Source organism: Haplochromis burtoni, unplaced genomic scaffold (genome assembly GCF_018398535.1).
Source record: "Haplochromis burtoni strain Fernald_Lab_line unplaced genomic scaffold, NCSU_Asbu1 Contig_123, whole genome shotgun sequence".
Classification (NCBI taxonomy): domain Eukaryota; kingdom Metazoa; phylum Chordata; class Actinopteri; order Cichliformes; family Cichlidae; genus Haplochromis; species Haplochromis burtoni.
In genome coordinates, this window is record NW_024582484.1 from 906,794 (window position 1) to 922,154 (window position 15,361).

The following is a 15,361-nucleotide window of genomic DNA, read 5'->3' on the forward strand; positions in this document are numbered from 1 at the left end:
GATCTGTATTATTTTCCATTTACACATCAATGCAGAAACAACAAGGAAAGAATATAAACACGGTAATTAAAACACAAACATGCAGCTATTAACAGCTACTGGATGCCAGAAATATGACAGCAAATGAAGCCAACACACAGGTGCAGTCCCTCTAATGTCCACAGGGGGCTCCAGAGTCAGTCCAAAAAGACTCCCACGATGAAATGTCCAACAGCAGAAATAAGCGCGTTTACAGCCTGACAGAAAAACTATTTTGGTCTCTATAAATCATTTCTTCCTTCGTAGGACAATTTATTAATAACTCACCTGTTTTAATTGTATTAAGGTTTAAAGTTTGCATTAATAGATCCATTGGTGACACAGGCGGCTGTAGCTGCTAGCGGTCTGCTAGCTTCACCTGAACTGCACCTCTGGACTGTGTTTGTGCTGTTGGAGCCATTCTAATGACATTATCTGACCAATAGCACGACTGCTGAGAGGTTAACTGTATTAACAAACAGTTGTAGAAGCAGTAGTAGTAAGAGGTCTGAAATAAAGAGGCTTCAGTGGAAATCTTATGCCAAAGAATCATTTAACGAATCTAGAAAAAAGCTGTATTTTAATCCATATTTGAAATACTTGTTGTAGATTTATCTCTTTCATAATGAAGCTCAGACTCAGCCGTGTGCACAGAGCTGGGATCAGTTTTCTCTGGGTTTGTCTCCCCACCTGAGGCTGCAGCTTTCCAGCATTCACAGCGTGATCAGATGTGAAGCGATGAGTGAATCATTTCTGCTCTGAGCGCAGAACGACAGGACGGCGGGCTGAGTGTCAGATCACGTCGTTGCCTGCGGGCTCAGAGAGCGTTTCCTGACTTGGAGCAGATCTCACGGTTATTCAGCCCCGGCGACGTGTTCGTGAGCCGTGTGTGCTGCCGCTGTAGAGATGCAGCGGGAATAAAGATGCCTTTATGTAACCCTGCAGTTGACTTCACAGCCTCTGACAGGAAGTGTGAGCGCGGCACAGCAGAGACTCTTCAGAGCAGAAACTGAGAGGTTGCAGAGCTCGACAATTTAACATGCACCTTGTTTCCGTTGTTTTAAACTACATGCTTCATGGAAAAAGTGAAGACTTTTACTGCACCGCGTTTATCTGCTCCCTCCGTGAATAAATCAGAATCTCCTCAGGGCTTCTGCTCCACAATAAAACCCACAGCAGCAAGAGATGGGCCACAAATCACTGTTAAATAAGCCGTCTGCTATGTAGTAATATAAATGTAAATATCTGGTTTCATCAGGAATATGATCAGATGAGGAAAAGATCAGGATTTGTCTGAACATTTCTGTTTCCTGCACCCATCCATCCACCCCAACCTCCTCCATACACAACCAAGCAACCTCAATGTGGGTGGACCAACACAGAAGAGCTACTCTGCAGTCTACACCTACAGGCCAGTGGACACTCAATGATGAGGATGTAACATCCTGGACAGGGAGGAACGCTGGTTTGAGGGCGGAGTCAAGGAGGCCATTTACGTGAAAAGGGAAAGACCATCTCTGAATCGAGGAGGGGCCTAAGGGTCCATCTGTCACCATCTTACATGCTGTGATTGCAGCCATTCCCCAACTCTCTGTGAATGGGACTCATGACCATTGATGTCAATTTGCATATTAATGATAAAGAAAGTGACCTCCCAGCCCATTGGCTGGTTTCAGTCATTGTCCAAATGTCCTGTTTATAAGGTTGAAACCTGCAGTCCGCTGAGACTGCAGACGTCACCTGATGATGATGAAACGCCACTGAAACCTCCAGATGAACAGACTCAACCTTTTGGGATCTCCTTACCTGGATGATTGAGCATCAAGACACTCAGTATGCCTCAGTTTCCTTAAGTGTGGATTTTTGCCATAATGGAGCAGCCCTGTGGGAGAGCCGCCTCTTACAACAGACTTTCCTTCTCAAAGTGACACTAAGCTGCTTCGTAGGGGCAGGGATAGCTCGGTAGGTAGATTGGTGGCCCTATGATCGGAAGGTCGGGGGTTCGAATCCATTGAACGGCTACCCTGAGGTACCCCTGAGCAAGGTATTGTCCCCACACACTGCTCCCTGGGCGCTAGATTGGTGGCTGCCCACTGCTTTGCTGAGTGAATGGGTCACATGCAGAGAGGAATTTTTTATTAATGTTCAAAATGATGAGGACTATGTCTGAACTATGTGGCAATTTTCTAGAGAAGTGTGCTTGTTGCTAATAATTCTGTAATAATTATAGTTTTTGAATTTTCTCAAACTGTGCTCTGCTACAAAAACAACCCCAAAATCCTAAAATTCAGTTGTTTTATTTTTCAATTAGGTCGGTGAAAACGTAGCTTTTGAAGTTGTTTTCATGCTGATGCTCTCCAGAACATGTGTGTGCGCGGATTGTGCTGCAAAAGATTGTGGTATCAGACAGCGCCGTGTTGTTTGCAGGATTCTGAGGTTTTTTATCGCCAGCTGCTTTTGCCTTTCCTGTAGATATATTTTCAAAACAAAAGCAGAAAATCCTCATTTTAAAATTGATCAGAGCCTAAATGAGGTCTTCTAACCACGCACGTGTCCAGATCTGGTCACTTTTGGGTCCAAACAAACAAAATGTTTGCGCTCAGTGCAGAAGCCAGCGTTTGGCTGTAATTTGTGATGATCTGGTTTGAAGATTAAAGTGAAACGAAAGGGTTTTTTTCTCTAACATGCACGACTCCGACAGCGGGGCGCCTCGATGCTGATGTTGTTCTGTAGTAACCAGTCGTCCTGCGGCGTGTAGCGCACTCGTGTGCGTCGGGATGCTGCAGTGAAGATGGAGTGGTCTGATGTGGGAGCAACATGAAACATCAGGCGGAATATTTTTAGGAGCTTCTTCCACACCTCCACCTCTCCTCTCTCCATCTCTCTCTCTCTCCTCGATCTCTCGCTGACGGCTGCTCTCTTTTCTCCTCGCTCCTCTCTCTTCACATTCAGCAGCTCTCAGCCTGCGAGGAAGAGGAGGAGGAGGAGGAGAGGATGAGGCAGGAGAACAGAGTAGAGTAAAATAGAGCAGAGCGGAGTGCACGCGCGTGGAATCGGCGGCTTTATCGGCTCTTCTCTGGGATAATTCTGAACTTCTCGGGTTTGTTCCTCTTTTTCTGCATGTCGGGAAGTTGTTGACGAGCTGATGTAGGCGGGTGGATGAAGATGCTTTCCTCCCGCTCCACAGAGATGTGAAGAAACGTCACGGTGAAGCTCTTTGATTCTTCTGTTTGTGGCGCGTAAATCGAGAAAATCCCTGCTGCCATGTGCGCTTCCATCGGAGCGTCTGAAAGATGGAGGCGACCTAAAGTGATAAATTACCCAGCAGACACGATGAGCTCCTCGATCGAGGCGTAATCACTCATCAAATGTTCATTCAGAGTTTTTCTTTATTCCTTTAATAATCGTCTCCAGGCCAGTGCTGCGTCTTAACTTGTGTGGGAACCTGTAGGGTTATTTAGGGAACAGGTATTCTGTTCTTCTCTGGATATTTAAAGTTTCCGTCTTTCAGAGCTCCATCAGGATTTGTGATCTATCTCCAAACCCTCAGCTGAAGAGTGCGGGGACTTCATCACCGTTCTTTGGATTAGTCGTCAGAAAGGAAGCCTCAACATGTAAACATATACTCATAAATCAACTATTTAAACTGTTTAAGAGGAATATCTGTTTCCTAACATCGGAGTGCACACAGGTTTTGTGCGGTGAATCGCACAAACGTGAAACGACTGCCGGGTTCTTCACTTTTGTGGATTTTCAGGATCCTTCTGGTGTTTTTCTTTTGAAGCCTGTACGTGTGACCGTTGTGCATCAGCTGTTCCACACAGTGGATCTCTAACGTTTTGGTTCTTAATCAACGATCTGCCATAAGGGAGAAGATTTTTCATCTTGGCTCGGTCCCTCCGAGGCCCGTCAGGCGACATGTCACCTGTTTCGGACTGAAGGGTCGTCAGCCTCAGACTCGGACAGCAGGAGCAGATATTTTGTTCCTCTGTGGCTTCGTCCTCCTCTCAGAGATATGGCGGCGGCTATCGCCAGCTCCCTGATCAGACAGAAGCGCCAGGCCCGCGAGTCCAACAGCGACAAAGTCGCCACTAACAAGCGACGCTCAAGTCCCAGTAAAGACCCGAGGTCTCTGTGTGAGCGACACATCTTCAGCGTCTTTAGCAAAGTTCGCTTCTGCAGCGGAAAGAAAAGACCAGTACGCCGGAAACCAGGTGGGTGGAACGATTCGGAGAGCAAAGGTTTGCCGTGTTACGGCGGGACGGGAACACTGCTCTCACACAGGTTCATGACCACGCTGATCAGAGCAGCTTAGCACGAGTCACCATTCAAAATAATCCTTCTTTATCTTACACAGGGCATCCTTTGTCTTTCTGATTGGCTGTCGCTCGTAAAGTAGCAGATATATGACAGGAAATAACACAGGTCCAATTTAATGTGAACAACCTGCAGCTTTAACTCAGCTTTCCTCTGACTGGCTGGTTTTAACAGCAGGTGAGCAGGCCTTCTGTGCACCTGAGATCGCCATATGAGAACATTTCCTGTCAATGACGCAGGAATCCTTGAGGAAGGAAACCTCCCAACTTGGCAACTTGAACAAATCCGGGCAGTTATTTTGAAGCCCCTCCCCCCTAGTTATTAACGTCGCTTTCAGACGTCTGGCTCCTCCCACTCGAACACTAAACAGACACCTTGGTTGCTGCACGGTTACCTGATCAGAACTGATTGATGTTCTGATCAGGTAACCGTGCTTACCCCGCCTCCCCCGATGGAGACAGCGGCTCAGCTGGAGGCGCGAGGAATTGCAGCGTCCGCGACCACTGTGTACATCGGCGCACCCCCGCCCGTATGCTGCTTGTCTGTGTTTCATGGCGTGGAGTGTGATGATATCTGTGCTTCTTTGTGTGCTATGGAGTTTTCTGTGCTTTCTCCTTATGATGACTCACTTGTTGGAAGTCATCATGGGCAGAAACCCTTTGTTTTCTCCTGACTTTGCCCCCATATGTTACATATTTCACTGTCGATCCCTTTTTCCAGCCTGACCTGTCTCCCCAGTGTAAGTTTGTATATTGTCTGTAGGTCTGTCATTTCAGCTGCAGGCAACTGCAACTGACAAATAAAGCTTATCCTTATGTTCACTTTGATAAATTCAGATTCAGGGCTTTCCTTACCTGTGTCTGTTGAGGGTCCGTCAACACTGAAGAAGTTCATTGGTTGCCTTGACGAGGACGGTTTCAGCCTTTTAAAGCTCAGAAAGTTGAAGCTCAGCTTTGATTTGAGGTTTCCGTGGTGTTCATCATGATACTGGATTGCATAAAGAAAACTCACCTCCCTGTTTGCTGTGGGTTCTTCCATGTTCTCTGTTTTATTTGTAATGAGCGTTGCATCATCAGATCCCCACGGTGTGATTCCAGACGGCATTTTTCTTTTCTTGAAGTCACTGCAAACCTTTATGTTTTTTAGTCCTCCTGCAGAATAACGAGATAAAAGTCGACCTGAACTCGAGCGGCGTTCCCTCCAGAGAAAGCTTCTCGGAGAGCAGCAGCAGAGCGTCGGAGAACTGGACGGATGTCTGCGTTTACACATTTATGAGCTAGCTGCAGCTCTCATCTCTCATTAGCCGACTCCCCGCCGTCGCCTCCGCCTCCTGTTTTCTTGGCAATACAACAAACAGCTTCTTAAAGAAACTATTACGCAGCACTTGTGCTTGATCAGCTCCTTCAGAGTCTGCAGACTTCAAGTTCTCCAGTAAGGAGCTGGTAGGAAGAGGCCGAGTTATTCATGAGTTGTTCTGCAGCTGGTGAAGTCGGCGTTCAGCTCAACGTCAGCACTTTGCCCTGCTTTGATGTTTCGCCCTCAGTGAGTCCTCTGCTAATGAGATCTGTTACTGCATGAAGCCTTTTTGAAGCCGTAAAGATTTCACCCCCAACTTTGCTCAAGTTCAAATCAAAACACGACCGCGTGCCTCCAGTATCCTTCAGCAGCACTTCCAGGTTTTCCTTTGGCTTTTTCGCCACCTTTTTGTGCAGAATCGACCACACACAGGGGCAAAGTGCGGCCTGAGGGCCAGAATCAAGCCGCTCGCCCTCTCAGTCTGCGATGTCCTAAAAGGAAAACTGTGATGTGTAGTGGGCTTGAAACAGGTAGGAAAGTTGCAGAGAAGGTTCTGGTAGCTCATCGCTCAGACTGTCCTGTAATTATGCATTTACAATGTAAAGTTTTCATTCATTCACAGAGCATATCCTGTAGTTTGGTGTGGCGTGGAGGGAAAACTGCAAAACTTAAAGTGGGCCGGATTGGAGTCATCGTCGGGCAGATTCTGGCCCACGGGCCTCATGTTTGACACTCCTGATTTACACCATCACTGTGTTGGTGTGTGGAAACCAGTAATGAGGTCCATGAGCTATTTCCTCGTCTTTTCTTTCAGGTGTCGCCCCCTGGTGGCCTTTAAAAGGAATGCACATTTAGAAAACGTTGGCTTTCGTACCATCTCGGGTCATCGGTACATATATGTAAGAGATGAGCAGGTGGTTTTCTTTCATCGATGTCACGGTTCCTTCGTGTAGAAAGCTCCCACAGCAGCAGACGGCGTTCTTAGTTCAGCGTTTATCGTTTCACTGCGACTCGGGAAGACGAGGTTGGGTTTTAAAGGCGCTGTCAGTCTGATCACGCCTGAGCTCGGGGAGCAGCGTGTGACGAGGTGTTTTGTCGCCCGCGGCCTCACAGATGTTAAAACTCACAGCTTGTCTTCACACAGCGTGACACACACTCACAGATATAGCTCCTGGATCCGTGCTTATAATTAGAGATTACACCTTGCAGATGTCGGTGTTTGAATCGTCAGCACGCTGACTTTGGGTTCTGAACATCAAAACACAGCGTGAGGTACGCCACTGCCCTCTAAAGTAAACCAGCTGACTTCTATGGCCTTCCTTTAAAACGCACTGATGACATAAATATGTGGGAAAACAACTGAATGTATTCATGAACGTAAAAATGACCAGAAATAAATAAGTTAGCTCCTTGAATATAAACGTTAGGTCCTTATCGGTATTTAGTTAATATTAATTTCTGTTTGACACCTTAAATCCTTTAAAATGATCATGTTGGAGGCTATTTTTATTCTCTGAATTCATAACCAAGATTGCTTTTACCAGAAAGTAAACCTGTGAGCGAGCACTTGAGCAAGGCGATAGTGAGCTGTTTGACGGGTAATCAGAGTAAAACCAAACGACTTTAATGAGCAGCAGCCAATAAAGGTCTTTGTTTAGGTCGTTGTGTTTTGCAGGGCCGGTTGGTCCTGCTGTGTGTCAGCTCCTCCACACTCACACTCACGTCTGCTCTGTTAAAAGGTGAAGATTTACCTTGTTGTCGTTTCCGGACACGTATGTGTGTCTTCGGTCCTTTCAGATGTTAAGTAGCACAGCGGCCTGCTCCACATTAGCCTCGCTGTCTTTTTGGTCTATTTCTGCCAGAGATGAGTCCTTCTGGCCCACATTGTCATCTGGAGCATCACTTCGTCTGCTCAGCTTCTACCGTGTTTACATCCTCAGACCTTCAGCTCGGTGTTAAAGTCAAGCAGGAGGGACTCGCGCGCTGAGCCGTGGCCTCAGGGTTTGTCTCTGGGGCACATGTGACACCCTGGGGTTTGAACCATGTGTGTTTGTGTGCCCTTAAGCTTCACGTGGCCCAGGCTGGAAACCCATCAGCAGCCATCTGCTAACTCTGAGGGCAAAGGTCACTGATTTGGGGCTTCAGGAACTTCCTGACTCTGTCCACACAGATTGGAGGGTTTCCGATGGTCATGTTTAAACATGTTCTTAAACTAGTGGCTGACACACTGTTAGTGTTATATGTCTTATGCAAGCAAAGGGTGAACTGCTGAGTTATCAGCTAATGCTAGCTAGCGTGATTTGCAAGCTGACTGCACAGGTGTGACAGTTCTCTGCGGTCGAGTCTGTGTGAGGAACGCTGGACGGGAAATGTTGGGATGTACGCTTGTTTCTTCTTCTTCTTCTCAAATGTGAAAGTAGAGAAGAAGAACAAAACGCTTACATGAGTGAGATAAACTCAGCAATGCTACCTGACAACAGTGTGTGCGTGCGTGTGTGTGTGCTGAACCTCACATCGGTCTTTGTGTTTCAGAGCCGCAGCTGAAGGGCATCGTGACGCGCCTCTTCAGCGAGCAGGGCTTCTTCCTGCAGATGCAGCCCGAAGGAGCCATCAGCGGCACCAAGGACGAGAACAGCGACTACAGTGAGTCCCACATTAAAACTGTATTTGTCTAGACCGCACGCTACATAAAAAATGGGCGTGGCTTCTCTGTCTGAAGAGAAAATGCCTCACACCTGTACTCTTTTTGATGGCCTCCAGGGGGCGATCCTGAGGGTTTATGGGCTCGCTTTGGGTCAAGCTAAATAAAAAGATGAGGTAATTTTCTAAAGTTTGGTGTCAGGAGTCGGTTTTATGAAGGGTTCAGTGAGCATGTTGTTTCACACTGTGTGATGTCGTGGTCGCTACCTCCAACTTTTATGGAAAGAGCCACAGCCAAAGTGTAAAAGCACCGTGGATCAAATCATCCGATGTCAAACAAGAGAACAGCTCAGAAAGGTGAAACATTACACAGAAGAAGGATCTCAAACACAACAGCTCATTAAATCAGAACATAAACATAATCCAACAATCTTCTGCTGCTTCCCCGGGTTTGGGTCATGAAGTCTAACCAGAGAAGTCCGGACCTCCTTCGCCCCAGCCAGCTCCTCCAGCTCATCCGGGGGGATTTGATCCCAGCCAGCTGAGATATAATCTCTCCAGTGAGTCCTGGGTCTGCCCGGTCCTCCTCCCGGTCGGACTTGCCTGAACTATTCGATGTGGAGGACCAGCAGATCTGCTCTGAGCCCCGTCACTAAGTGCGCTTCAAAGGAGATGCATTTCCACAGCTTACACCTGCAGCTCTTTCAGTCACTCCCCACAGGTGAGTGTGGGGATGTCAATGCAGCGTCTGCACCGCTGCAGACTCCGCCCCAATCCATCTGTCGCTCTCACGCTCCACCCTCCCCTCACTAAAGGCACCTCCCCTACAACGCTGTCACGTTTAACACATTCGCTTGGCAAGCAAAAGGTCGTTGGTTCGATTCCACAAATCCCGTTTGGGGTTGCGTCAGAGAACAGAGCTGAAGCTGCATCTGGCGTCTGTAACAGAGTGATCCGAGGTGGAGCAGTCTGAAGGCAGCTTCTGATCGTCGATACTCGGTCACGTTCCCGCTGCAGGTCTTTGTTTCTCGGCTGGATGAGCTCAGGATTACAGCCTCTGCTGCTTCCTGTAAATCCTTTTGGTTTGGAAAAAAAGAAGCAAAAACAGGACAAGAGGAGGAGGAGATGTTTTGGATTCCCCTCTCTCCCCCACTCGCTTTCTCTCTGATCATCTCTGAGTTAAATAAAGGAGGATTAACCGCAGCCATTGCCACAGGCCTCTTCCTCCTCCACCTCCTCCTACTCCTCATCCTCACCCACACTGCAGCTCTCTGTCCCCGAGGATTAAATCACCTCTCATCACTGCGTCCCTCTATCACCCCCCCTCTCGCTCTCTCTCTGCTTTTATTCAGTCTTTTTCTCTCGCTTTATCAGCTGGAAGCACATCAGCAGGCTGAGCCGGGTTTTAACCACCGTTACAGATCGACTAAAAGCACAAGAATTCACAGTTTGAGGAGGTGTAATGGGATTTTTTAATGCTGAGTGGGTCTGATTTACACAGGTGCAGAAGATTTAAAGCAGAGATGGAGGAATCACTGCTGGTTTATTAATTTAAACCTGCTCTGTGCGACTCTTCGTGACATTTTCATTTCCGACACTTTTTACTGCAAATGTGAGAACAGATAGAAGCAGACGTTTCTGAGGTTTGCAGGTTTGTGTGTTAACACAATGCAGAGGAGGAAAGGCATCAGCAACGAGCTTAAAGAAGCATCAGTTGATGTCCATCGGTCATGCAGGGATAAGGCCATCGCCAAAGAATCTCAAGTCCGTTATTCCACAGCGGAGGACGGTATCCACACGTGGAAAACACTCAAGACATCATCTCAGGAGTGGATGTCCCAGCAAATTCCCCCCAGGAGACTCTACAGGCCTCTGTTAGCATGCTAGCATGCAACAGCTGAAAAAGGAAAGAATGGAGCTGCTGCAACGGTCCAGAGTCCGGGTCTCAACCTCCGCCTGGCTGAGACGCTGGGGCCTCGTGGCTAACCCACCATTTTCACATCATCCTGCAGTGTTAAACGTTTCTGCTCCGTCTGATGTATACGTGCACATATTCATAGAACAAAAATATTCTGGGAGGTCTCGAATTGAGTTTTATTTACACAACAGTCTCCTCAAGGTGCTTCATACTGTAATGTAAACCCTACAATAATACATACAGAGGAAAACCCAACAATCATATGACCTCCTATGATCAAGCACTTTGGCAACAGTGGGAAGGAAAAACTCCCTTTTAACAGGAAGTAACCTGCAGGAGTAAGGAGAGGAAGAGAGCCAGGTCATCAACGTTTGAAATCATGGTCGTTAAGAGGGGAGCTTAGTGCAGTATCTTAGTTCCTCGTTCATCTCCGCCGCTCGATCGTCACATCTGCTTTCAAAACGCCAAATGACTCAACTCGAGGTTTCACAATAAGAGCTCGCTAACTGCGGCAGACTTCCTGGTAGCTCCGTCCGTCTTCTGTGCTCTCTGTGACGTTTTGTATTAATCTACTTCTGCCTCTCACTATCTAACTCTCTCTCTCTGTCTGTTTCTATGTCTCTCGCCCTCCAGCTCTGTTTAACCTCATCCCAGTAGGTTTGAGGGTCGTGGCCATCCAGGGAGTGAAGGCCGCGCTGTACGTGGCCATGAACGCCGAGGGATTCCTCTACACATCTGTAAGAACATCTGCCTCATCCTCATGTCCTTCTTGAGCTTGTTTCGTTAAAGGTTTGGAGCAGGTAAAGCCAGGAGCTCCTGACGTGTCCCCAACAATCATTTTAACTATTAACACGTCTCGTTGCTGAAAACACTGATAGTCAACTACTGTTTGTGAGGTAATAAGGTGTTACTGCTTTGCTCAAGGACTCAGGCAGAGTTTAAAGGGTGACACTGAGATAAAGTTTCTCACTGAAGTGAAAACACTTCTCTCAGTTTTAATCCCCACAAGATCTGATTTCAGATCTTATTTCATTATCTGACCGATCCAGTTCTTCCCCTGCAAAGAGATCCTGCGTTTGTTTTTTCTGTTCCAGCTCGTGTTCAGATGCAAACTCGGTGACATTACGGTACAAAAGTTCCACTTTTAGACAGCGTGTGTAATAATTAATTGATGATGAACAATGGAAGTAGTTAGGAGGACAGCCCTGATCAGACCGAGCACATCTACAGCTGTACTGCTGCTCAGCGAGTCCATCTAACATCCATAATTCACAACACGTACATAAAACTTTAAAATGCGCCTCTCTGTGCGCAGCATCAGGATGGAGGCAGAGTGGTGGAGGAAGAGGAGGATAACGGCGACGATGTGAGGAAGCTTTCTCAGGCGTGTTAGACACAAAAAGTAAATATGAGCTCGCAGCGCGCCCGAAGAAGCTAGCTGTTAGCTGCGATTGTTGGTCGGCGCTGTGGGGAAGATGTAATTCTGAGGAGCGACCATGAACTACCTGTTCTGCAGCGCTCCTATTGGCTGCTGCTGCCTGTCAATCACAGATGTCTCGCCGCCACTGCGATTTGAAGGCGCGGACGCTGACTGTGTGGTAGTTTGAGTCAGTGTAACACGAGCGTGCCTTCGTGGCGGGTACGTGATGAAACCTTGCTGCCACTTTGCAGCTGCGCTTCAGTTCTGCTTCGTGGTTTGATGCCATATATGGAAGTGCAGCTGTTAGTAAATGTTTCTGCACTTGTTAGCTCGATGGTCCTCTTCATGAATCTTAATCATTAATTAATTATTAATTAATCACAAATTGGCCTGATCCCATCTCACCAGTCGGTGCTGACTGCTCAATGCTTTGAATCGAGAGCGGGGAGATCACATGACTTCATCCCATCTCTCAGCCCTTCAACCACATGCCGGATAAATCCAGGATGGAAGAGGCAGCCCTGTTTTTGTAGGAGGTAAAGTGAGGATTTGGTTCGGCTCCATAAAATATAAACTCATGTTCTCTCAGGTGTAGCTTCAGATGAAGAGTACAGCAGCTCCTCCTCTTGCTCTGCAGTTATGTAAGAGCATTACAGCATGAGCGGTGAGACAGCTGCAAGTAAAGTTGTGCTGGGAGGCCCGAGCGTCTCGACACTGTTTACTGAAACCATCACGTCTTGATATGAGATGCAGGCTGCGTGCTGGGAGGAAAAAATACGCTTTTCATCATTTATTCTGTTTCCTCTTCCTCCTCGACATCATCGTCACGCTCCATTTGAAGTCCCGTCTTTCCTTCCTCGTGGCTCCTTTTTCCTCTTTATCTGTTGCTGTGTTTGTGTTGGGTTTTATTAAGTGTAGTAGTGACTTCAGCGTGATTCTCAGTCACTCGTGAATCATTTTAAACACTCAGAGACAGATTTGTAATTGGCATCTGTGACATCTCACGGTGAACAAAGTTTTTACATCAATACAAAGTTTATGACAGGAACGCGTCTCAAAGGTCGGAGCAGGGCAGCAAAAGGCTGGGAGAGGAAGCACAGCGACACATGAACATAATCGGCAACAGATTACAAATAAAAACAGCCTCTAAGCTTCTCCAGGAGCCTGCAGTCCACACCTGCTGACCAAAACTGCTTTTTATTTATTAAGTGGACGCAGAATTGAGGTAACTGAACGCCGGCTCTGGCTCTAGGCTAAGGGGGTTGTTCTGCTCTGATTGGCTCACCTGACCACCTGTTATATCCAGAGGGTGCACACGCACACACACACACGCACACACCTGTTATACCTGGAGGGAGGTGCTAAACTGGGACTTTAAACGGCCCAGCAGTCACGTTTGGTGTCCACCACAGCTTCCTGCTCCGTGCACGAACAAGACTTACATTAATATTTCAACTTAAAAGCTTTTTGAAGCTTTCAAAATAATGTCGAGTTTTATTCTTCAGCTGCTTTGCACTGAGCTTCTTTTCCCATTTATGTTTTATGGATTATTGAAGTTCTTACAGTTCAGATTCCTTTTGTTTAATTAAAATTGTGTAAAGACTGCAGCAGTGAACCTGCGCTCAGTGTGAACTCAGGCTGAGAATTAAGAGCCAGCTTTTGTAAGCCTCTCATGTCCTGTTACATGTGACGCTGCGCTGCAGTGCTGCTGACGCTATCGTGTGCGTGTAATGTGATCGATCACCTTCGAGGTGTTTCGTATTGGTCGCGGCTCATTGGCTGCTTCGCGTGCTGTGTCCTATCACATCCTGCCGTGTTTCTGTGAAGTATCAGCATGTAGTGAGCGTTTCCTGTCCTGTCACACCAGGCAGGCAGATTCATATGGAAGTAAAATGATGACAAAAGCTTTGAGCACAAACTGAACCGTGACGCTAAAAGGCTGCTGGTCAGCACTCGACGCTGTTCATTTCAAAATAAAAGCCCCAAGTTTAAACTTCAAAATAAAACTCAGATAAAAGCAGCCGAGTCGTGCAATCAAACATGTGGACGCACAGAGATGTGAAGCAGGCGGTCGTGTAAGGAAAACTACAAAATGATCTCTCTGCTGATTACACTTCAAATGTTTTCTGTGTGTTTGTGTATCAGGATGTGTTCACACCAGAGTGCAAGTTCAAGGAGTCGGTCTTTGAAAACTACTACGTCATCTACTCGTCCACCATGTATCGGCAGCACGAGTCGGGCCGGGCTTGGTTCCTGGGCCTCAATAAGGAAGGAATCATCATGAAGGGAAACCGAGTGAAGAAAACCAAACCGTGCTCACACTTTGTCCCCAGACCCATCGAAGGTGAGACCAGCTGTGGACACAGATGTTGGTGGTGGCGATGCTTTCGTGTCTCACGGGTCAGACAGAAAGACAAAACACGAGGACGAAGTGTGAATTAGTAACGCCACCGTCGATTTTCTTTATGTGTAAAGAAGGTTTGTGGGTCTGCAGTATTGTTGAGGTCCTCGGGGAACCGTCCTGGAGTTCAAAGCACGCTTGTTTTCTGTTGTCCCAGAGTGAATATTTATCCTTACAGTTCATGACTGATTTTGCAGGTCTGTGATGACGTCAGTCCAACAGTTACATCTCTGGTTTACACGACAGGAGCTCACGATTCAGTTTGGATACAGAATTTATCGTTCATCAAATTTTCAGAAATATTTAAACATTTGAGGAAAAAAGCAAATGTTTCAGCTCCATTTCATTTAACCAACAAGTCATCAAAACTTTTAATAAGCTAATGTTAAAACTATTTCACATTGTTCTTCTGTGTGCACATGCAGCTGATATCTTCAGCTTCCTCTGCTCCGCGTCAGTGAAAGACACACAAGTTGTGTTTAGAGGAAAGTGTAACCTCGCCTCCCGCTCTGAGCTAAACTCCACACTCTGTATTTTTACAACAAAATGTTTTTTTAAGCGCAAACATGAGAGAAGAAGTAGAAAAGTCAGCTTTTTCTCCCAGTTTGGGATTTTTGTACTTTGAAATCGACGGTTCTCCACATGTCTGTAGTTTATCGTAGTAGAAGATGAGTTCAATAAGTGAAATGGGCTTTGAGGTTTTGCATTTAGAGGTGATTTTGTAAATGTAGGTGCGTAACACTGAAACACTGACATCTACCTTCTGCTGGAAACGTCCTGATATTAAAACACAGAGGCAGGAAAAAGTGTTTCTGAACGTCATATCTCAAAATCCTCAGCCTCACATTCTGACCTACTTCAGGTGAACCGTTGGCCGAGTAAAGCCTACGTAAACACTGACCCTCTTAACAGTAAAGCAGCCGAGACTCGTATTTCCTGGAGAACTCGAACCAGAATTACATAAATTGAAAGAATAGCGAAGTCTTTTAATGTGATATTTTTAGTCCTGTTTGACGATACAACCAGTAAAACGGCAGCTGGCCGTGAGACTGGGAGGTTGTGCTGTCGGTTTGTAGGAGCCGTTGTAGCTCAGCTGCTGTGCTCTTAGATCCTGGGAGCAAACGGGAGCGTTTGAGGAAGGCGTGGAGAGCTCAGAGGTGAGCCAGGAGCCGAGGTCGTCCAGCCAGAACTCAGAGTGTGAGGACAAGGTGAAGCTCTAATATCACAGATGGAGGTTTAACTGGAAACACGAAGCTCCGTCTCTGCTTTCAGCTGCTCTGCCCCTCCCCTCTCATCCCTCATCTTCATTTAAAAATATCCATCAACTATACATCTGTCAACTATCACCTTC

The 15,361-nt window shown here is 46.8% G+C and overlaps 1 protein-coding gene across 3 annotated transcripts in view; it reads left to right on the forward strand.

Annotated features, from left to right (window-relative positions):
- Positions 1 to 15,361, forward strand: part of LOC102310655 (fibroblast growth factor 12) — a 47,634-nt gene that overhangs the window by 28,726 nt on the left and 3,547 nt on the right. For 2 of the 3 annotated variants that reach the window (XM_005929365.3, XM_005929364.3), the window contains exons 2-4: positions 8,164 to 8,274; positions 10,823 to 10,926; positions 13,755 to 13,953. In XM_005929365.3, coding sequence (XP_005929427.1) covers positions 8,164 to 8,274; positions 10,823 to 10,926; positions 13,755 to 13,953 — 414 coding nt within the window. Of the gene's footprint in view, positions 1 to 1,699; positions 4,233 to 8,163; positions 8,275 to 10,822; positions 10,927 to 13,754; positions 13,954 to 15,361 lie in introns of those variants that run through there. The other variant, XM_005929363.3, reaches the window with a different exon arrangement.